Source organism: Hoplias malabaricus, chromosome 7 (genome assembly GCF_029633855.1).
Source record: "Hoplias malabaricus isolate fHopMal1 chromosome 7, fHopMal1.hap1, whole genome shotgun sequence".
Taxonomy (NCBI): Eukaryota; Metazoa; Chordata; class Actinopteri; order Characiformes; family Erythrinidae; genus Hoplias; species Hoplias malabaricus.
In genome coordinates this window covers 11,928,165-11,950,737 of record NC_089806.1, presented here as the reverse complement: position 1 = coordinate 11,950,737, position 22,573 = coordinate 11,928,165, and the positions used below count along the sequence as shown (strand labels likewise).

At 41.1% G+C, this 22,573-nt stretch overlaps 2 protein-coding genes across 3 annotated transcripts in view; one reads left to right on the top strand and one right to left on the bottom strand.

Annotated features, from left to right (window-relative positions):
* The window catches only part of nrbp1 (nuclear receptor binding protein 1), a 14,402-nt gene extending 9,996 nt beyond the window's left edge, over positions 1 to 4,406 (bottom strand). The window contains exons 1-3 of the mRNA XM_066677721.1: positions 3,796 to 4,406; positions 1,745 to 2,079; positions 1,400 to 1,522 (exon numbers count right to left, since the gene is read on the bottom strand). Of these exons, the coding sequence (XP_066533818.1) occupies positions 1,400 to 1,522; positions 1,745 to 1,993 (372 nt within the window). The 5' untranslated portion in view covers positions 1,994 to 2,079; positions 3,796 to 4,406. The remainder of the gene's footprint in view (positions 1 to 1,399; positions 1,523 to 1,744; positions 2,080 to 3,795) is intronic.
* Positions 4,351 to 22,573, top strand: capn3b (calpain 3b). 2 transcript variants are annotated; one of them, XM_066677723.1, is made up of 22 exons: positions 4,351 to 4,527; positions 5,268 to 5,606; positions 9,265 to 9,334; positions 11,227 to 11,345; positions 11,458 to 11,591; positions 11,828 to 11,996; positions 12,487 to 12,570; positions 12,778 to 12,941; positions 13,230 to 13,390; positions 13,940 to 14,112; positions 14,588 to 14,599; positions 14,956 to 15,164; positions 16,848 to 16,884; positions 17,507 to 17,533; positions 17,837 to 17,911; positions 18,339 to 18,396; positions 18,484 to 18,548; positions 19,628 to 19,696; positions 19,781 to 19,859; positions 19,959 to 20,075; positions 21,601 to 21,659; positions 21,765 to 22,573. In XM_066677723.1, exons 1-22 carry the CDS (start codon positions 4,351 to 4,353, stop codon positions 21,789 to 21,791), a joined length of 2,424 nt encoding a protein of 807 aa, XP_066533820.1. In that variant the 3' UTR covers positions 21,792 to 22,573. The 2 variants fall into 2 exon arrangements, with proteins under 2 accessions (XP_066533820.1, XP_066533819.1); XM_066677722.1 differs by lacking the exons at positions 4,351 to 4,527; positions 5,268 to 5,606; positions 9,265 to 9,334; ... (8 more) ...; positions 14,956 to 15,164; positions 16,848 to 16,884 and having other exon boundaries at positions 17,508 to 17,533; positions 17,837 to 17,916.

Below are 22,573 nucleotides of genomic sequence, written 5' to 3'. Positions count from 1 at the left end.
CTATACGCAAATAGGGCATAATTTGTCAACTATGAGCTAACAAACATTTTTGCTAGATATTAACGTAAAACATTTACCATAACTTGGTAAAATTCCTCTGATATGAATAAAGTATCTATCTATCTATCTCTCAAAATTACGCTGCATATCTCTTTAAGAAATTTCCATTCATGTCTACTAATGTCATAACAAGTACAAAAAAGCAAAGACTACAGACTTTGACTCTTATTGAATTCATGGCATTATGGGTCTGTCTATCAAAGAATCTTTCAAGTGACTTAAATCTAGTTTAGAAATGGACAATACACTGAGTGCAGCACAACAGGCTTTAACAGCCTACAGTTACATGCAACTAGTTCCCCGAGTCCATCATGCTGTAATAAGATATAGCGAGCAGAGGGATGTAGTGACAGTTTAATGGTTTACTGCCTCCACTCTTCTGAGTTATTTGGCTGGTTTTATTTAGCCAGTTGATATGATGATACATTTTCTAGCAGTCTCATGCAACTTTGTAAAGTTTTCACAAAACTAAAGGCAAAGAAGTTCTGAAAAACCAATAGTGAGATCAAAGAGCCAATGGATGAGTAATAGAGGGTTAAATCACTTGCAAGATTTTCACCTCTCATTATGTTTCACGTTAATTAGTGCACAAAATATATACGTATTTAAAACATATTGCCGATTTCTAGCTGAGTGACTAAGCCTTTAGTTTCTACTAAGCCTCGCGTCTTTTAAAACTTGATTAAAATCCTACGTGTAATTCAAGTAGAACACACAAACTGGCCAAACAGATGGAGAAGATGAACAGCACCTGATTAACCGCACACAAGAGACAATTATAAAAGAAGAAACAAACCCAAGAAAAACAGAACAAGCTGTTCCATCTGAACTTATGTAACAACAATGAACACTTTCCCTTCATGTTCATTTCATAAATACTGAGGCTTACTTTTGGGAGGTTTGGCAGCTGACAGGTAGAAAATACTGAACTAATGAGCTTACAAACAGAAGGGACAGCAAGTTAATAGCGTTTAGACCTACTAATATGCATTGTATGAGGACAACAGGAGGTAATGCCCATTATTAACTTTGCTGAGAAGTAAAAAGAACTCACATGAAAGCAGAAAGTTGTGTCTGGGTCTTAATATGGAAAAGTAACAGTTTCACTATAAACCAAAAGGCAAAGCTTATTCTCATTAAGAAGATTCCACATCAAGGTCAACTTTCTGACTAACTTTCCTTTCTCTGCGTGTGTTTTTTTGGGTTAAACTTTGCTGTGTCTATCATGTGGGGTTTCCTGGAGTAACCTTAAATTAATTTCTCCCTATACAACTGGTCAAACAATGTATCCAAACCTTAAGACACTATCACACTGCACACCATAAAGATTCAATCCTACCTCCTGCAGTTTGAAATTCTTCCTTTCGGAGAACATGACCTCATTCCACACCACCTCCACCCCCTCCTCTGTGTCCATGGCCAGGTAGGCATTGTCAATGCCTGGAACATTACGCTGGTTGACCTGGGGAATGTTGACTGTTAGTAAGGGCTAACAAATATATCTTAATTTATCAAATACTTGAGTCTTGCCTTATGGGTGAAATGACTAAATCCAACAATGAAACATAAATTAATACTGATTATGCACTTAATACATAGTGACATATTTTCTTATACATTTTTTTCTCCTACCCTTATGTTGTGTATAAAATACTTTCTCATACACAGCACTACAGCACTGTACCTCCTCTCTGCGTTTCTGCCAACGTCCACATGGGCTCTCTTCCAGGATCTCAGATTCATCTTCACTCTCCTCTTCCTCATCCTCAGTGGCTGCAGTGGTTGCTGGTGGGGCCTGAGTGACTGTAGACACTGGAGGAGACACAGAGGAGACGCCCTGGCCAGTGGGAAGAGTGGCTGCTGACTCTGGCTTCACCTCCATAGTGGATGATGGCGCAGGAGCAGTGCTTTGTTTGCCTTCTCCTTCGGACATCACTTATGGTTAACCCACTCTGTCCACAACCTCTGGCTAAAAATGCAGTCTCGATTGCTCGCACCACGTGGGTGGGAGGCAGATAACTGTGTGATGAGAAACAGCGTGTGCACGGTTATATTTTGTGGAAAGATTTTTGTCATACAGAGGCACAAAGGCAGGAAATGAGCACAAACATCAAACATCAGCCTGACAGACACAGAACTGGACTAATAATACTAGAAGTGTCCACAGGTTTCCACACATCACTTCTAATTAGTGAACACAGACTGCCCCCAAACATCAGTTACTGTGTCTGTATCTCATTACTGTACTTGTGGCTAAATGCAATCAAATATAGAATTAAAAACCAAAATCACAGTGTCTATAAACAATTCAACATAAATCTAAGACCGGGTGTTATCAACTCCACAGTTTAAGCTCTTAGTCACCAGGAAATAAGCACCTCCAGAAACAAAAGACCTAGGCTTGGTTAGACATATCCACGATTAAAACGCTGAAAAAAGTTCATTAACATCTTTAACAACAACATATAAACATCTATAAACGTCAAAACGTATATAACATCAAAACGCCACACTTCACTTGACACTAAGCAATTAAAAAAGCAGAAATGGTGAAAATGGCAGTTCTGGACAATATATTCGGTTTCAAATTAAGAGTTTCTGCAATATTAAAGAGATAAATCATGATCTAATGCCCACAACACACAGATGTCCCTAGCTGCCCCTCCTGATACTGAAGAAAGACTGTCCAGACTGGGGAGTCCCTGCGTACACACCCACCCTCCAGAAGAGAGCCATGCCAACACCAGCCTCTTGTGTTTCTGCTCACCACCCATAGAGCCATCTGGATGTGCTAGAGTGTATTATTTGCTGTGTCAGACTGTCAAAGAAACAGTCTAAACACACAATAACAGAAGGAACCACTGATTATTTTCAGAAAAGAGTGTGCTGTGTTTTAAAAAGGCCTGTATGCTACATTCTGTATTTTACTTTTCTACATGACATCATCTTATACCGTATAACAAGGTACAGTCATTCATATTTTTCTAATTTAACTTTGTTCCTGCATCTTTATTCCTTAATGTTAAACAGGCTATTTTACTGCTCCTTGAATATAGGTATATGCAAATGAGATCTGCCCTGCCTTGCTTTTGGTTGTATATAAATTCAGCGCAAATATCTGGACCTGTGTAAATGTACCTATTTCTGAGGTCACTGAAAGAACTAATTCAAAATGGGGTGTGTTTTCATAATAAACACTAAACTGGTATAGTGTTATTTTGACTGTACAAACTGGAGAATGATCAGCAATGAATGTGTTCATGTTATCTACTTCAAACTCCTGTGCATTTGTCAGGTGTGTAATATAATAGCTGAGTAAACTGTAAGGGTTAATCTTACCTATGTAAACTAAAATATAAAATACTGGGATTTATTCGCCCGCTTTCTCGTTGTGTATCTCCGTTCCACCGTAAACGGTGCCGCAGCATTTAAGGTGGAACGAAAAGCTCTGAGGTGAAGGCTGCTCTACAGAAGCCAACAGTGTGTGTGTGTGTGTGTGTGTGTGTGTGTGTGTTTGTGTTCTGGTAAAACTTGTTCCTCCAGTTCTGGCTCCAGCTGCAGGCCTCAGAAACGTAAGGCCCTGTCACCACCTTAAAATGACCGTTTAACCCCCCCCCCTTCATATCTTCGCCGTATGCCACTACCTTAAACGTACAAACCAGTAAAGCGGACATTAAATGAGAGATTTCAAGTTGTTATAATTCAGCACACAACACTTGAGGTTGTTTAACTCACGGTGCTTAACTGGAGCTCCTCGGTTTCGCCAGGTTTAACTCCAGGACAGGTTCACCACCAGAGAGTAAATGATACTGTACTATCCACAAGAGGCTGGGAGCGGGTTACCGAGCTCTACTCGAGCGGAGAGCGGGGTTCTCTTAAAGTTACCGCCGCTAAACGGAGCCGGTGTGAGAGGAGAGAAAACGCCACCGAGGGCGAAGGCGACGGCAAAGCTCTACGTTTCCGTTAGCTGACCAAACAACGCGAACTAAAGCAGCTAAAAAACAAAGTAAACAACACTCGACGAAGGACGAAACTGATGTTTAAAACAAGCCCCGAAAATGTAAAAGTTAACAGCGAAGTTGTATTCTCTGATTCCGCCCGGGTTTAGCCAGAGAGGCTAACGGAGCGGAGGCCGGGTTTTCTCGGTGAAAAATCACTACCCAGCGCTGACCATACGCCCGAAACAAGACAAGGGGTAACGGCTCGGTTATGAGACACTAGACCGGCTCCCGGAGTCTGGAATATGTCGTTAATTTAACGAGAACATTGTTGCTGCAAAGCTGGACACAAATGGCGACACGGAGCACAGCCGCTTCTTCTTCTTCTTCTTCTCTCGCTCTCTCTCTGTCTCTGAGCGATAAACGGACTGAGAGAAAGCCGGAAACACAGCGCCAACCCACGGACACTGAGAGGAGGCAACTCGCGGACTCCGAGACGAGACCCCACTCCCACGGAGAAAAGGGCCCAGTACAAACTGACAAAACATTCAGCCTTTAATGATACTAACAACATATACTGAATGCTGCTGCATAGACTGGGTTTAATTAAATTCACACAAGTGATTTTGATTAAGAGAGATATAAAAGGAGGTTGGTTAGAAATATAAATGAACACTGGGTAGTACTTTAAGCTTAAAATTACAGCACCAAAATCACTGTGAAGCTTTACTGACCTGTAATAAGGAGAACATAACATCTGTCATTTCTACTCTGGGCTCACCACTGCAGAAACTGCACTGTGTAACCTTTGGAGGAGGGTACGAAACCAACCCCCCCTTCTGGATTTCAGGACATTGCTATAAATGAATAATGATCCTGCAAATGTTCAGTCCAGGAGTAAACATACCACATCTTACCTAAATGTACTTTGAGAGAGGGGGGAAGGAAAAGAAAATACACATGCTGAATATAGTTGGAGAAAGGGAGTATGGAGTGAAAGAAAAACAGGGACACAGGGAGAGAGAGAAAGTGAATGAGAGACCATCTTGTTCCACTAAAGGACCTATTAATAGAACAGACTACAAGGATGGCCATGTGTTTGTGTGTTGATTGCAGGGGGCTTGACTCCAAGCATATAAATTCTCTCAGAGCCTGGGAAAGTGGGAGAAGATCAGTGAGAGAAAATCACAAACTCCTTATTTTGAGTCTATTTGTGAGTGTTTATTGTGCTTTTGCGCAATAACTAATCTTAATATTTGTCTTACATAGGTAGACGATATGAACAAGGACAAAGAGAAAAAGAAAATAAAGGAAAAAGGAGAAAAAGATGAAGAAAAGGTGGCAAAAAAGAGAGTGGAGACCACCGAGGCCACTCCTGGGACTGACAGCACTACTGGTCTCTTCACTGCCCCTGGGAACCTTTTCTCTGCCATTCTGAGCCGCAATGAAGCTGTCAAAGATGAAAAGAGACTTAAGGACTTTCTGGAGCTCAGGGACAAATATGTGAGCAAGAAAGTCTTGTTTAAAGACCCCCTCTTTCCTGCTAATGATTCCTCACTGTACTACAACCAGAAATTCCCCCTTAAACTGGTGTGGAAGCGCCCATCGGTGAGTTAACTCACTTTTTTAAAGGAGTACTCTAATGCTTTTCTAAATAATCTATGTTTACCACATATGTATAATGTGTGTGATGTGGAACATAGTGTGTCGAAGAAAATACATTGACTAAAATGCTGTCAAATGGGGACATATTTTACCCCTTTCCTACAAATGAACACAGATCTGGGTTCTTAATAAAATGTCTGTGACATGCTTTGGTGAAATACCACAGGGATCAAACCACACAGCACCATTTTCCCAGTCTAAACAGTATTGTTTAGAACAACCGGTTTCAGTGCCTGTCCTTTTAGATGATAGTGAGCCTGTAGGAGTGAGGATTTCCTCCGCAAGGAGCAGTATTTCTGCTTTATAGCCAGTTTCATTTGGTTCTCTTTTGTAACCTGGTCGGATTAACCTTGTATTTGTGACCTCATATAAACTCTCATGGATTAATGATACTCAGATGAAGGGAAGGTACAACTCTAAAGTCCCTGCACTTAAAGTAGGAAGCAGAGTAAAATGCTTATTTTATCCCATGTTTTATGACCTGGGCCTCCCTCTAAATCTTGTTTCACAGTTTGGGGGTTGGTAGGCTCCAGGTACCAGATTTTCAGACAGATTAATGTGCACATGCATTGAGCAAATTATTTTTTCCATATGTCCACTATATTTCAAAAAGGAGATATTGAAGAAGGTGCCCGTTGACTTTTGTTGTGATTCAGATTAGACAAGAACATTGACTGCAAATCTGTAGAAGACAGTATCTAAGTGCTGACAGGGTAAGGAATCTTCTTGGGGTATCGTCTTCTTGGGACGCCCACTTCGTGGCCTGTCTCTGACATCCCTCCGTTATATGGAACTTGGCCTTCAATTTGGAGATGGTACTAAGGCTCACTCCAAATAATGCCACAACTTGGTTTTGCAGAACACCCGTTTGAAGTTGCCCTATCGCACGGGCCCTATCCAGATCAGTCAGACATGGCAGGCTGATTCTTGAAGAAGACATGCTCAGAAGACAGGGCCCATGCTCACAGGAGCTGTCAATCAGGGGGTACCAGAAGCTCAAAACAAGTGTCAAGAGCAATGGCAAAATAAGATGTTTGGCATTAGCAGAGAAGATTTGGCAAATTTTTCATGGGCGCAACCCACATACTCAGCTCTACTGCTCATCCCACAAATGTATGTGCCTTACAAATGTGGCACCATTTAAAAGGGAAATTAACAGGCTCCAACAGTATAAGATTTATTGCCAAGAAGCATTGTTACAACAAAGAAATAATCCACTAAAACCAATGTCCTTACTGTTTCAATAGTCTGGACCTGCACAGGACATCCACAGGTATTAGCTGAGTGGGGGATCTTTTCATTTTCACCACTGCACTGTACTGACACTGACGTGGTGTTGGCATGTGTTGCACTCTGCAGATTTCACAGCTGGACTGGGAATAATCCACCAATAAAAAAAATATGCAGTCAACAGCATCCAGTGACCACTGATGAAGATGATTAACACACACTGTGCAGTGACAGATGAGCTACGGTTGCTAAAATTTGCTTTAAAATATTAGACATCAAGAAGGCCCACAGATTAAAAACTTGTACCAGTGAAACACACACTGACATGACACCACTGCATCTGTGTTACTGCCGTGTCAAGAATGATCCACTAGGAAAATAATACATGCTTTGTGGTGGTCCTATGGTGGTCCTGACAATTAAACAAAGGGGGAAGAAAGGGGGAATTACAAAGTATGCAGAGCAACACGTGGACTACTGTCAGTAATCGTGGAATTACAAGAAGGCACCTGTATTGTTAGTCCAAATATAAATGTATGTACTACTGCAAAATCATAAACAAGCCATCTGGTGCACAATCTTCTAAAGTTTGACCATTTTAAAATATATTTGACAACAATATATTTGACAAATTATTTTATTAATTAACACATTTAAGTTCTTGTACAGATAGAGTTTTGGAGAAAAAAAAGTTTTCTTTCATCATTGACATTGACATTATGCTGTCACTAATGGCGAGTGATCAGTGGGTTCTCACTCTCCACCCATTACTCATTGCAAGACAGAAGCATGTGATCACTTCCTCTGTGAGGGACACTCATGCTATGGCCTTAAATAAGTGGCCTGTGCAGTGTTGAATGCTGATGAAGAATGTGAGAGTGATCCTGGCAGTGTGTGTTTGTTGGGACATAGCTGAGGCTTAGCAGGCTCTTGGGCTTCAGGCAGCTGACTCTACACATCAGACTAAATAATGCGACCACTCCTACACAGCACAAACTCACTCAGAGTCAGCTCTACACTCTCCCAACCTGATTATCACCTTCTGTCAGTGTGTTGGTTTATGGATTCAAACTCACATCTCTACTGTTTGTAGTCATATCACATTAAACAGTATAAACTCACTCCCAATTAAATTAAACTGATGCATTACAATTATTAGCCTCCTCTAAAGTGCAATTAGCGATATAAGTGCACCTGTTAATAGAACAAGTGTTCAGCTGCACACAGACAGCTTGAAAAACATTGACCAATATAAATGGATGTTCTATACAGGACGCAGAATAGAAAAACAAAATAGACATATATTATTCCATGTATAAGAGGTCAGGACTTTGAATGTATGGACTGAAATACTTGAAAGCCAACCTGTTTTTGGCTGGGAGGTTACCCGCTGTCAGTTTCTTGCCTCTAACCACATTATACTTCATACACTATTGTTAACTAAGTTAATATTAAAGGCTTGTTAAATAGCATACATATGCTTAAATAGGGTTGAATAGCATACATATGCTACCGAGGCCTGAGCAGATTACAAATGGATTATAAATTTGGCTTCATAGTGCCATGCATGGAATAGTCATCCCCAGTTTTAATCCAGCAACGTTTCATTTTCCCAGCCTTTGCCAAATCAATAAAACTGTTTTGGAGTGTGCTTCAAAGTTACAATCCAACAATGCTGTGAATGTGTTTACTGACTTTTATACTTCCATGAAAACCATAAGAGAAAAAAGGAACAATGTCCTCAGAGATATTCCCGCACACTCCGCTATGCAAAGTCATCCTGTGCATTTTAATAATCCTTTTATTTCCAGCTCATAGAAGAGTGATAGCTTTGTGTAGCCTTTAGCAGCTACTGCAGCTCTACTTGTCTGTCATATTATATATTTCATTTCAAAGACGAGCTTTACAGATACATCTACAGAATTTTTTAAAAACTAAGCTAAGGTAATGATTTGATAAAATTGATTATCCAGTGTCCCCCTTTTAATCTCACTTTTATGTTTGTTTCCCCCATTTTATATAAGATGACACCATAGTCTATTTACAAGGTTAGCATTGTCCAAACTGCCTGATTAAATAATTACATTGCAGGCCTTGTTCAGCTGGACAGCACTATTGTGTAGTCATTTACTCAAAATCTATGGTAGGCAATGTTTGTTATAGCAACATGACAAGAAAATTAAGCAGTCACCTCAAAATAACAGAGCAATATCATGAATTCACATGTTTTAGGGTTCATTTGCTTTGCATCGGAGAACTGCTCTCAGAGCTGCTGGACTCTGTGTGAGGGGGAACACATTAAATATAGCTCAGTCTACATCAGACATATTAAATTTCCTGGTACTGATACATGCATCTGTTTCCTTAACAGGAAATTTGTACCAATCCCCAGTTCATTGTTGGAGGAGCTAACAGGACAGATATTTGCCAGGGAGACTTGGGTAAGAGTTTCATTAAAGGAAGAATATCACCAAGAATAAACCCTAGTACTAATTAGCATTAAATAATAACATTAGCTGGCGACTTTAGTTTGATCATTGTGAGATCTATTAGCACATTTAGCTGAAGATAATGAAAAAAATGCACAATTGGTTGCTGCTGCTACTATTTTTAACCACATAGTCCATCATTGTTTAATAATGTTAGTTGTTTTAACAATGTCAGTCAATATCAGAAACTATTACTTAAGTCAGAATCCCTGCAATGTTTTTCAGGCTTCTGTTTTAGGCTTAAATCACGGATATAAACAGTGTCAGATAGGTGTGATTTGGACTCCTGCAGTTGTGCTTGGAATCAGCAGTTATGCCAAAAAGTTTCAGAATTTCAAGCTAAATTGTATGTTTTCTACATTTTATAATAATTATTTATTACTTATATAATTGTGGTAAACATAAATAAGTAGTCTCTTTTGGGCCTCAGTTTGACTTTTCAGCTACAAAACCTGGCAAACAGTAAGGGAGAATTGGATCAATTACTTTTTTTTTAGTTGCAAAGCACCTCATAGTGTAGCAGATGTATTTTTTTTTAGAGAATATGTCACTTGATGGATACTGACAGCTGGAGCTCTTCAGCATTTCCTGAGGCCAGGTGTAAAATCCATACTGATTTGTGTTACAAAACCAGGTGTTATGGGTCAGCTGAGCTAGTGGCCATCACAAGACTGGGCAGGCTGACAGAGCCAAATGTGTGCGAAAGGAGTGAGAAGGGAACACATGAACAGCCAAAGGCACATGAGAAGCGCCATGAAACCTCACTCCCACAGCATCTGTTTTCAGCTGCTTCACTGACGAGTGGACACTCACTGGACTCTGTCCTCATACCACATAACACATCAGGCAAAAAATAGCCCAGCTACAAGCCGTAGATGTCTTGTAAAAATCATCTTCATCTTAATCAGGCCAACATCGTTGTGGCATGCTGTGCCAGAGTGGGTCCTGTTTCACATACCGTGCACACAGGGCCACGCAAAGCGCTTAAATCACGTCTGATGCAGCACCTGTACAGTGCTTTAAAGGCACAGTTGGTTGGGGAACATTGCATGTCTAGTATTGAGAGGCCAGCAGAATGAATCTAGGTCATATTCAAGTGTACAATTTGTACTAGACAAAGAAAGAAGTTTAAAATGCTCGGTCTTCATCTGTCATAGTGCCCTTTTATTTACTTTAGATCAAAAGTAAGTTTTGTCCCCTACTTTTTAAAAAAACTGTCCTAAATGTCGTTTTTCTTTTGAAATTATTTTTCTTGATGAAATACCTTTGCTGGCCACATCATTAGAAAACCCTACCTTTTAACTTTTCCTCGAAAATGTAGCCCATCTGTTGATGTACAGTTTGTTTGACTTTTTTCTAAACTCTAAAACTCAGCTTTTCTGCAGTAACAGGGTCTAAACTTCTTGAAAGGATTCAGATTACATTGTAGAACAGCTCTTTGAGAATCTGATGGTATTCAGCCACAAGAACACTACTAAAGTCAGTTACTGATGTTGGCAAATCATCACAAATGCCATTTCAGTTCATCTAAAATGTACTGCTTGGAACTCAAGAGCACTCACTTCCACTGCTCTGTGCTTGTGACTTTATACCCCTGAAGCAGACATTAGGCTCATGTGCAGTGTCTTTAGAGTGTCTACTTTTGTTTCATGCATTTTTGTGGAGATTATACTAGCAATTGATGAGCAGCAGAAGATGTGTGTGTGCAGTGGGTGAACTTTGAAGTAGTCTAATTTACATATTATAAGGAGTGTTAAAAAAAAAACTTTGAGCATTTAGTGCTTATGACACATCATAGTGTATTCATAAAGTTCTAATGTGGATTTTAATATGATTTTCTGCAGGGGATTGCTGGCTGCTGGCCGCCATTGCTTGTCTGACACTAAATGAAACTCTTCGTTACCGAGTTGTTCCTCCGGACCAGAGCTTCAGTGAAAACTATGCTGGCATTTTCCACTTCCAGGTATCATCTTACATTGTGATATTCATTACTGCAAGGGGTGATGTGCTTTAACCTGAAGGTATGCACTTAAGATAAATTTGGTCCAAAGACTCTCTCTCATTTTGTCTTGTAGTTCTGGCGCTATGGTGAGTGGGTGGATGTGCTTGTGGATGATCGACTGCCTACTTTCAATAACCACTTGGTGTTTACCAGATCTGGCAATAAGAATGAGTTCTGGAGTGCTCTGCTGGAGAAAGCCTATGCTAAGTGAGTATTAAATGCTAGCAGGTACAACAGAGTAATTTGTAAATTGTAACCCAAAGTGCAATTGCAAATCTCTAGATGGTGTTAGTATGGAATACACTCTGTACTCCTGTGAATAATCTAGGCATTAAACATACAGAAGAGTCCTCAGATAATACAGAAGAGTCCTCAGATTTCTGGAATTTGTTTGCCTTTGCAAGGATGCGTTTGTCATAAGTTTTGTTTGGTTTGGATTTTAGACTGCATGGTTCATACGAAGCCTTGAAGGGAGGAAACACTCTGGAGGCTATGGAAGACTTTACGGGAGGAGTAACAGAGTTCTATGAGGTCACGGATGCACCCAAAGAGATATACAGTATCATGAGGAAAGCTTTGGATAGGGGTTCCCTTATGGGCTGCTCCATAGATGTGAGTGTGTTGACTATTGTATTGTGTTTGACCCAAGGCTCACTGTAAATGTGAGGACAAAACTACACTGCAATTTTTTTAAATGATAGACACCACTGTGCAGCATAAATTATGTCTGTAATTCTCATAATATATAAAGACATCACCATACAAATGGACCACACTGAATTTACACACTTACACATTTGAACACAGCAGCTGTCCTACACATTGTGCTGAAACATCATAATGAATGGACCAATAGAAATGCTCCAAAATTGTATGGAATAAAATCCTGAGAAGGTTTTTCCTTCTCCTGTAAAGTTCATATTTTTGTAGACACATGTTTTTATTGTACAGCCACAATGTATTAAACATGTAGCTTCACTGAAAGGCTAAAGAAGCAAACATGAAATATCAAATACCTGATTTACAACATTTGGAGTAAGAAGATAACAGTCATTCACTATCGCAAACTGTTTTATGTTCCTTCCTGGTTTCTCCTCTACAGGCTTTGGTTCCAACTGTAAGTGCGACCAAAACTGATAAAGGTCTTGTGAGAGGCCATGCGTACTCAGTCACTGCAGTAGAGCAGGTGAGAGATCCCAGCAAAGAATTACAAATGTCTTCATGATATCTACACACCAGTGTTTCTTAGGTTCAGTTCTGGAATCCACGTATATGGCCTTTTTCGTCAGATCACACAACTGCTCTGAGGTTTCACCACACATGTTCTGATAAAGCTATTGGACCATGTCAGGCCTTTTGTACATGGGCTTGTGCTTCGATATTGTGTTGTCAGGGTCAACAGGAGGATGGCATGGACACGCGTATTCGCCTGGTGCGTCTGCGGGACCCCTGGGGGGTCGCTCCTGCCACCTACATTAAGAAATGTGACTGGATGACTCTCGCAAACACTGAGGAAGAGAAGAAGAAGCTAGAACCCGCAGAGGCTGGAGAGTTCTGGTTAGTCCCACCATTAAAGAGCCAGAGTTTAGAGTGTTAACACATGGAGGCGCGAAATCTAAGCCTTTTGTAATAAGGGTTTTTCACATTACTGCAGTTGGTGTGATGGCCTGGATGTCCCCCCTCCATTGTCTGTGCATGCACCATAGACTACATGGCATATAAGTCTAGGCCTCTATGTTGTATTTTTGTATCACACATCTGGATCAAACATAATTATTGCAAACATAAATGTAGATTATTTATAACACTCATTTAGCTGGGTGTCCTTCCTCTCTTTTCTATTAGGATGGGTTTTGAAGAATTCATGCAGACGTTTACTAAGCTGGAGATCTGTAATCTGACCCCGGATGCTCTTCAAGACGATACAATGCTGAAGTGGACAGTGTCCGTGAATGAGGGCCGCTGGGTGAGGGGCTGCTCTGCGGGGGGCTGCAGGAACTATCCAGGTGAGCTTCTGCTGCGGGACATTTCATTTATAACAATCTTTAATACACAGTAATATACTGAAAAGAAAGCAATTTTAGCATCTCAGACTGGGATTACAACCTGCCCCCCCCCCCCCCCATTGTGTTTGGTGTAGTGTCAGAGAGCGCAGGAACACCACACTACACCAAGAGGACGGTGTTAATTTATTGTCACTTAGAAAGTCAACTAGATAAGCAATTTAACCAGGAGTGTTCAAACTTTTGCATATTAATGTTGTTTCTGTGTTTTTGGGCTTACGTTCCAGTGTTCCAGTGTTGTGATTCTTAGGTTACACACCTTCATAATATCTCTGTTGTTATTCTAGTCTACTCTTTGGGAGACTGAACATTTCACACAGCTCTGTCTGTAGCCAATCAGCATTCATGTTCAATCATTTAGACTCAGTTCATCCATACTCTCAGTTAGAGCTGTATAAAATCCACCTAACCCTGTAATTACATAATCTGAGCATGTTCATAATGCCCTTGGTGATGAGGCTGAGTTATCCTGACCCGTCTATGGGCACACAGACACATTCTGGACCAACCCTCAGTATCGTCTGCATCTGATGGAGGAGGATGATGACGAACCAGATCATGGGAAGAGGGGCTGCACGGTGGTGGTGGCTTTGATGCAGAAGGGCAGGAGGAGAGAACGCTGCACTGGAGCCATGCTGAACACTATTGGATTCGCCATCTATGAGGTGAGGGTTTAAGGGTTTGTATCTGGGCCTAGACTTAGAGATAAGCTTGAGATAAGCTTTACTATAGTTACATATTATTCATAATAGTTACTTAATAACAATAAGACTAATAACTGAATAATAATAATACGCTGATAGTATGAAATGAAATGGGATGGTCTGGAGTAGCCAGTAGGGGTAGGGGTATTAGTTTATTAGAACAGTATTCATTCATTATCATTAAATGACTGCAATAATTCTTTTGTGACTGGATGCACTCAAATCAGTATGAACAGTGTGAGTATATCAACAAACATAGGACTGGTTTACAGTTTTTTACAGTTAAAAATGTGCTATATGGTAAAATCATTTTTTAAAAAACTGTTTTTTTTTATTATTTTAAGTAATGATACCTGTAGATATAAAATGTATTTAGATTTTAATATAAAACACGGTCCATTGTCACTGATATGCTATGTTCTGTTTACTCCCTTAGGTTCCAAAGGAGGTACGATTGAGAGAGCTGCTACTTTTCTCAACAAGTCAGAGCTGTAAAGAGAAATGGAGACTCTGGAAGCTGACTGTTTTCTCTTCTCTATCTTTTTCTCCCTGCTCCTGGGATTAATTACAGCTCTGTTACTCTAACTTCATTTATTTGAGTAAAATCTAAGTAAATATCTGTGAATCAAGTAATAGATGACAACGATTGTTGCTGTTATTTCACAATATTGAAACAAAATGAATTCATATCTTCTAAAAAAAAAAAAGAACTAAAAAGAGTTATTTCTCTTGTGTAAAGCTGAGCCGTGTTTTCCTTCCCCCTAATCATTTCTCTGCTGTCATCTTCTCTGATATTTATCCTAGATGCATGGTGATACGCAGCACCTGCCCAAAGACTTCTTCCTGTACACGGCCTCTAAAGCTCGCTCTAAGTCCTACATTAACCTGCGGGAGGTGACCGAGCGCTTCTGTCTGAGTCCTGGGGAATACGTTATAGTCCCATCCACATTTGAACCCAACGAAGAGTCTGACTTCATCCTCAGGGTTTTCTCTGAGAAGAAGAGCACCTCAGAGTGAGCGTTACATTAAGGTCTACAGTGCATGAGTTCTCTCTGATTTCAAACTGGTTCCTGAGTGTTTGTGTAAATGGAGGAAATTTGACTCCATCATATGTGAGAAGAGGGTGGCATGGTGGTGCTACAGGCACTGTCACTGTAACACAGATCTACGGTGCTGGGATCGTGGGTTTGGTCATGTCACTGTCTGTGAGGGAGGCACATTTTCCCTATGTCTGAGTGGGTTTCCTCCAGCTGCTTCCACAGTCCAAAAAAAAAAACAAAGCACGTTGGTAGGTGGAGAGGATATGCATAAGTGTCCACAGTGTGTGTGACTGGATGAGTGTATGGTGACTGAATGAGGGGATCCAGGGTGTGTCCCTGCCCTGTGCCCAGTGATTCAGGGATTCCCTGACCCTGAAGACGATGAAGTGGTTACAGAAAATATAACGTGTGAAAAGAGCCTATAAGTGGTTTGATTCTGGTCACAGTAAAGTCATGCTCCAGGAAATATTTTATTACAATCCTGAAACAAGCAGACTTTATTTATTCGTTCATTCATTTATTCATTATCTGTAAGTACTTATCCAGTTCAGGGTCGCGGTGGGTCCAGAGCCTAACTGGAATCATTAGGCACAAGGCGGGAATACACCCTTCACAGGGCAACACACACACTCACACATTCACTCACACCTACGGACCCTTTTGAGTCGCCAATCCACCTACCAACGTGTGTTTTGGACTGTGGAAGGAAACCGGAGCACCCGGAAGAAACCCACACAGACACAGAGAGAACACACCACACTCCTCACAGACAGTCACCCGAAGGAAACCCACGCAGACACAGGGAGAACACACCACACTCCTCACAGACAGTCACCCGGAGGAAACCCACGCAGACACAGGGAGAACACACCACACTCCTCACAGACAGTCACCCGGAGGAAACCCACGCAGACACAGGGAGAACACACCACACTCCTCACAGACAGTCACCCGGAGGAAACCCACGCAAGCACAGAGAGAACACACCACACTCCTCACAGAGAGTCACCCGGAGGAAACCCACACAGACACAGGGAGAACACACCACACTCCTCACAGACAGTCACCTGGAGGAAACCCATGCAGACACAGGGAGAACACACCACACTCCTCACAGACAGTCACCCGGAGGAAACCCACGTGGACACAGGGAGAACACACCAAACTCCTCACAGACAGTCACCCGGAGCGGGACTCCAACCCACAACCTCCAGGTCCCTGGAGCTGTGTGATGGGTGACACCACCTGCTGCGCCACTGTGCCACCCACAAGCACACTTTAAATAATCTCTATTCTTTGAACTAAGATTATAGACTTAATGTTAAATTGCCATGAAGGCTGATAGTGATGAGCCAAAACAGTGTTACTGCTATGAGATACTTAAAATGCTTGATTAGTTCTGGATCGCAATTTCTACAGTCTCATCCTAAAGGTATTGTATGAACCATCATTACATCAGAGGTAGAATTGCCACTGTTCCACGGCTTAATACCCCCTTATCCAACACTTAGGATCATTCAATTAAACATTGGGCTTATGTGCATCTGCTCAAGACTTTCCCATTCTAATAGTAGTGCTTTAGCATCCCTTTGTGGTCATGCTTTTTTTTCTGTTATCTCACTATACAGTGGACTGACTGTGGATGATTTTCCACAGGTTAATGGGTGCAGTGATCGAGGCTGACCCTTGTCTGGTGAGTTCATTCATCCAGGTTCATTGATTAACTGTTATGGTAGTAATGATCAGAATGATCAGGAATTTCTACCTTAATATATTTCTCATTTATTTTATATTCACCAGCACACTTTGCTGCATTCTTTGTATACACCAGCACAAGTGTGTGTATAAGCATTTAGCTTTGTTTAAAGGAAAACATCATTTTTGAAACCATCTCTGTAGCAAACTATAAATATTGTAGGGCTTGGTGTGAGTAGCTATTGTTTCCAAAATGAAATTTTAAAATAATTATTATGAAATGGGTAATGTCTCCCTGTGCTGCCTTGTAACTTACTCACTCACATTTGGCAGGGTGCAGATTCTCCACTAAGGGGCGCTATTAACACTCAAAACACTCCAGTACTCTACCTTCAGTAAATACAGCCAATATTTTTTAGTGTATAAACATATTAGCATTTTTTCTTGTAACATTTATACAAAAGGTATTAACATAGGGGTTTGCAGCAGACAGCAGGAGATTTGAACCAAACAAACGAGCACATTTCCTTTACATTTATTCTCACATTTTATTTGGCATGAATGATGATGAATACTAAGTGAATACTGCTTTTAATCTACTTATTTTTTTTCACTAACAGTTAGACAACACTCCGAAGAAGATTAAGGTAATGCATTTTCTAAGAGTGAACTCTGACATTATGACTCCATCCAGTGCTTTTTTAATCAAGTGGATAAAAGTTTGCTGTGTCTTGTCGCCTGTGTTATTGTTTAGTTCCAGCACTGAATATTTATGTTAAGGTTTATTTGACACTGATTCAATCTACAGTATTTCAGGCCTACTCTTGTGGTCTGTCCTATAAATAAATGTAACATTTTAATAATGTGCTATATATAAAATAAGTTTTAAGTGAATGCACAAAATGATATCAAAGTATGATGTCAGTGATATGTGTCTCTTTGTCTTTCAGCTCCCCAAACCTGTGGAGGAGGAAAGCGAAGAGGAGAAAGAGTTCAGAGCCATGTTTCAGCAAATTGCTGGAGATGTGAGGTCAAAAATATCTATAATATCATTGCTGTCATAACAAAACCTAGTATCCCACCAGTAGTAACTTAGCAGCACAAACAATTGATAATCATAAATCTAGCCAAGATACGTAATGTTTCATATTCTAAGATTAATGTGAGCTTTGTTTTATTGTCTTCCATGAATATTTGTTTCATAAAATAGCATTACAAGAAAATATTTAGATATAATAACTTTAAAATAAAATATCTAGAAATATTGTTAAATTTTCTTATAATATTTTTATAACAAATAAGATTCAGCATTAAATACTAACCCAATATAAACATCACCAGAGTAAAACAGTAATACATATATATATATAACAGCCACAGTATACAACATTGCAAATCTCTGTCAAAGCCCTTTCTAAAATCTTCTACCCTCTCTGTGACCTTCTCTGTTAGGATTTACAGATCAATGCCAAGGAGCTGAAGACTGTCCTCAACGGAATGCTCACAAAACGTAAGTGAAATAGTTTTTATTATGTGCTTTTTTTCTATTCATTGAGTTTTGTATTTGATTTATAAAGCTGTATTCTCCTTTGCCCAGAGAAAAAGCCAAAAACAGAAGGTTTTACTCTGGACAACTGCAGAAGCATGATCGCACTCATGGATGTATCCTTTATTATGATATGTTTCATACTCTTTCTTCTGTGTACTTCTGCCCACTGCACATTCATTCATTCATTCATTATCTGTAAGCTCTTATCCAATTCAGGGTTGCGGTGGGTCCAGAGCCTACCTGGAATCATTGAGCGCAAGGCGGGAACACACCCTGGAGGGGGTGCCAGTCCTCCACAGGGCAACACAGACACACACACACTCACACCTATGGACACTTTTGAGTCGCCAATCCAACTACCAACGTGTGTTTTTGGACTGTGGGAGGAAACCGGAGCACCCGGAGGAAACCCACACAGACACAGGGAGAACACACCAACTCCTCACAGACAGTCACCCGGAGGAAACCCACACAGACACAGGGAGAACACACCAACTCCTCACAGACATTCACCCGGAGGAAACCCACGCAGACACAGGAAGAACACACCACACTCCTCACAGACAGTCACCCGGAGGAAACCCACACAGACACAGGGAGAACACACCAACTCCTCACAGACAGTCACCCGGAGGAAACCCACGCAGACACAGGGAGAACACACCACACTCCTCACAGACAGTAACCCGGAGCGGGAATCAAACCCACAGCCTCCAGGCCCCTGGAGCTGTGTGACTGGAACACTACCTGCTGCACCACCGTGCCGCCGCCCACTGCACATATTGGCTACTTTATTAAAAACACAAATTTTACATACAACCCCCTCAACTTTATTAGAAATGTCCACTCATTGGCCACTTTATTAGAGACACTGTATAGCTTCAGTTTGAAAATCTACAGATGCATAATCCTTGATTTTCCTCTATACTCCTTTCAAGCCACAAAGCCTTTTTCAAGTGAAGATACATTTGAAATACTACGATTTGAACCACCACAGAGAACCGGAAAATAGATGTTTAAGGTCTAAAAAGCACTGTGAAAAGAAGGTAGATAACAAGGTTTCTGTAAACATGGATTAGGCCTAATTTAAAGGAGCTTTATCAGTGCCAGCTGAAGACATAGAACAATCAGATGAAGTATATTTAATGTGACGGGCTTTTTATTCACACCTTGACTTTGAAAACTATGAAAGACTGATGGAACAGGCAGAATAAACCTGGAAGAGTTCAAACACTTGTGGAATAAGATCAGTCTGTGGAAGGTACACAGACCCATTTGTTCGGCTTTAAATAAGTTCAGCATATTACTCTTCAGAAATCTCATGAAGTGCTCTGTTTTCCTCCAGTCAATCTTCATACGTTATGACAAAGACAAGTCCAGCACCATCAGCAGTTTTGAGATGAGGAACGCCGTCGCTGACGCAGGTCTTCCTTCACCAGAGAAATATTTGGTCTTATTTATCCTCTTGGTTTTGGAAAAGTGTTAAGTTAATGTCACAGTGAATTGGTTTCTTTTTCCCTCAGGGTTTCAGCTCAACCCTCAGCTCCATGACATTATTGCAATGCGTTACGCCAGTGAACACCTGTACTTGGACTTTGACAGCTACATCTGCTGCCTGATGCGACTCGAGGGCATGTTCAGTAAGTGCCCAATTTGGATATTAAAGGAGCAAGTCATTTTTTGCTACCAATTCTTCTTCATGTTATGAAACAGCCATTATACTGACATCTAGTGGTCTGGATGTGTCAGAGATTGTGAAGAAACCTGTCTTGAATATGGCCACCCATGTGTAGTGTAACAATTCTATGGAGCATAAACTGTTTCAGGAACTTCAAGGCATTTTAATTGCTTATCTCATGTGCGTTTCACTTTACAAAAAAATTAAGATAACCTTATACAGTTCAGGGTCGCGGTGAGTCCAGAGCCTACCTGGAATCATTGGGCGCAAGGCGGGAACACACCCTGGAGGGGGCACCAGTCCTTCACAGGGCAACACAGACACACATTCACTCACACACTCACACCTACGGACACTTTTGAGTCGCCAATCCACCTACCAACGTGTGTTTTTTTGGACCGTGGGAGGAAACCGGAGCACCCGGAGGAAACCCACACAGACACAGGGAGAACACACCACAGTCCTCACAGACAGTCACCCGGAGGAAACCCACACAGACACAGGGAGAACACACCACAGTCCTCACAGACAGTCACCCGGAGGAAACCCACACAGACACAGGGAGAACACACCACACTCCTCACAGATAGTCACCCGGAGGAAACCCATGCAGACACAGAGAGAACACACCAACTCCTCACAGACAGTCACCCGGAGGAAACCCACACAGACACAGAGAGAACACACCAACTCCTCACAGACAGTCACCCGGAGGAAACCCACACAGACACAGGGAGAACACACCACACTCCTCACAGACAGTCACCCGGAGGAAACCACGCAGACACAGGGAGAACACACCACACTCCTCACAGACAGTCACCCGGAGGAAACCCACGCAGACACAGGGAGAACACACCACACTCCTCACAGACAATCACCCGGAGGAAACCCACAAAGACACAGGGAGAACACACCACACTCCTCACAGACAGTCACCCGGAGGAAACCCACGCAGACACAGGGAGAACACACCAAACTCCTCACAGACAGTCACCCGGAGGAAACCCACGCAGACACAGGGAGAACACACCAACTCCTCACAGACAGTCACCCGGAGCGGGACTCGAACCCACAACCTCCAGGTCCCTGGAGGTGTGACTGCGACACTACCTGCTGTGCCACTGTGCCACCCCAGTATAAGATATATAAATTTATAAAAGCTAATCACTTTTTACATTTTTTACAGTTTTGTGTTGGCTAAAATGATTGCTCTTTAAAGCATAGATGTGACTAGATTGTGAGTTGTAGGATAGAGCGAGTGCTATTGTCTTAACTTATTTTCATAAGAATCAGCAATAATAAAGCTGGAAATCTTTTAATATTCTTCCCTGTAATATTGCTTGTATATGATATAATTATGCACTTCTTGTATTCTTTGTTAGAAAACAGTTAATGTGTTTACCTAATGTTTTCTTGCAATGTAAGTGCATAATCATATTTATACTCAGGGACCCCAAAGGTAACATCATATACTTTTTTTATAGGAGCTTTTAAAGCCTTTGACAAGGATGGAGATGGAATTATCAAGCTTAATGCCCTTGAGGTAAAAGTCAATACCGTGACTAATAAACTAAATTTAGCTCCTTTATTTAAAGGGGAAGTACGGCTCATAATAAATGTATAAATCTCCTTCTTTCTTTACCTGCAGTGGCTTCAGCTGACCCTGTATGCATAGGGAGATGACCGCACTGATCTTTACGGTTCATCACTACAACAGCGCTCCAGTCTGTAGACTTCTCCTGTTTCAGCATTCAGAACAAGCCCAGAGACTGTGGAACGATGTTTCACTAAACTAAATAAAGTGGACTACTGCCTTTTTTTTTTGAGTGACCGTCTTAAGAGCTGTTTACCCCATGATGGAATTACTGTAATATTGTGACTTATGTTTAACTGTATGTATTTAATTTGCTGTGATGTTATTTAGCCCCATGATACTGATACTACATTTGTGGTCAAAAGTTTGTAGACAGCTGCTTATCCAAAATTTCTTCTGAAATCAGGGTTAAAGTAAATGGATTCTCTCCTCCATAGGGCAGTGACACCTTCTGGTCTCCCAAGGTTTTATACCAGATGTTGGAACATTCAGTCATTGTCTGGAGCTGCTTATTCAGACCCGGGGCCTTTCTGGAATCACTAATTGATTTGAGTAAAATATCCAGGGTGTCACCGTATTCTTGTTATTCTGAACTGCTGTAGCAATTGTGTCAAGAAAAGGCAAGGACAACAGGCAATACACAACAGCATTTACAAAAAGGCCATCACTAACTACATTAAATAAAATGGTCAGCGTGCCTTACTGGGGTGACTGCAGGGAGCCACTGTTGCCTGGTCATAACTCCCCACTGGTAGATTTCACAAAATAATATGCACAGTTCTGAAGTTTGCTTCATAGGAGAGGAATCCTTTAGGTCTAATTCACAAATAATAATTTGTTGTGATCTACTGTCCCTGTATGTC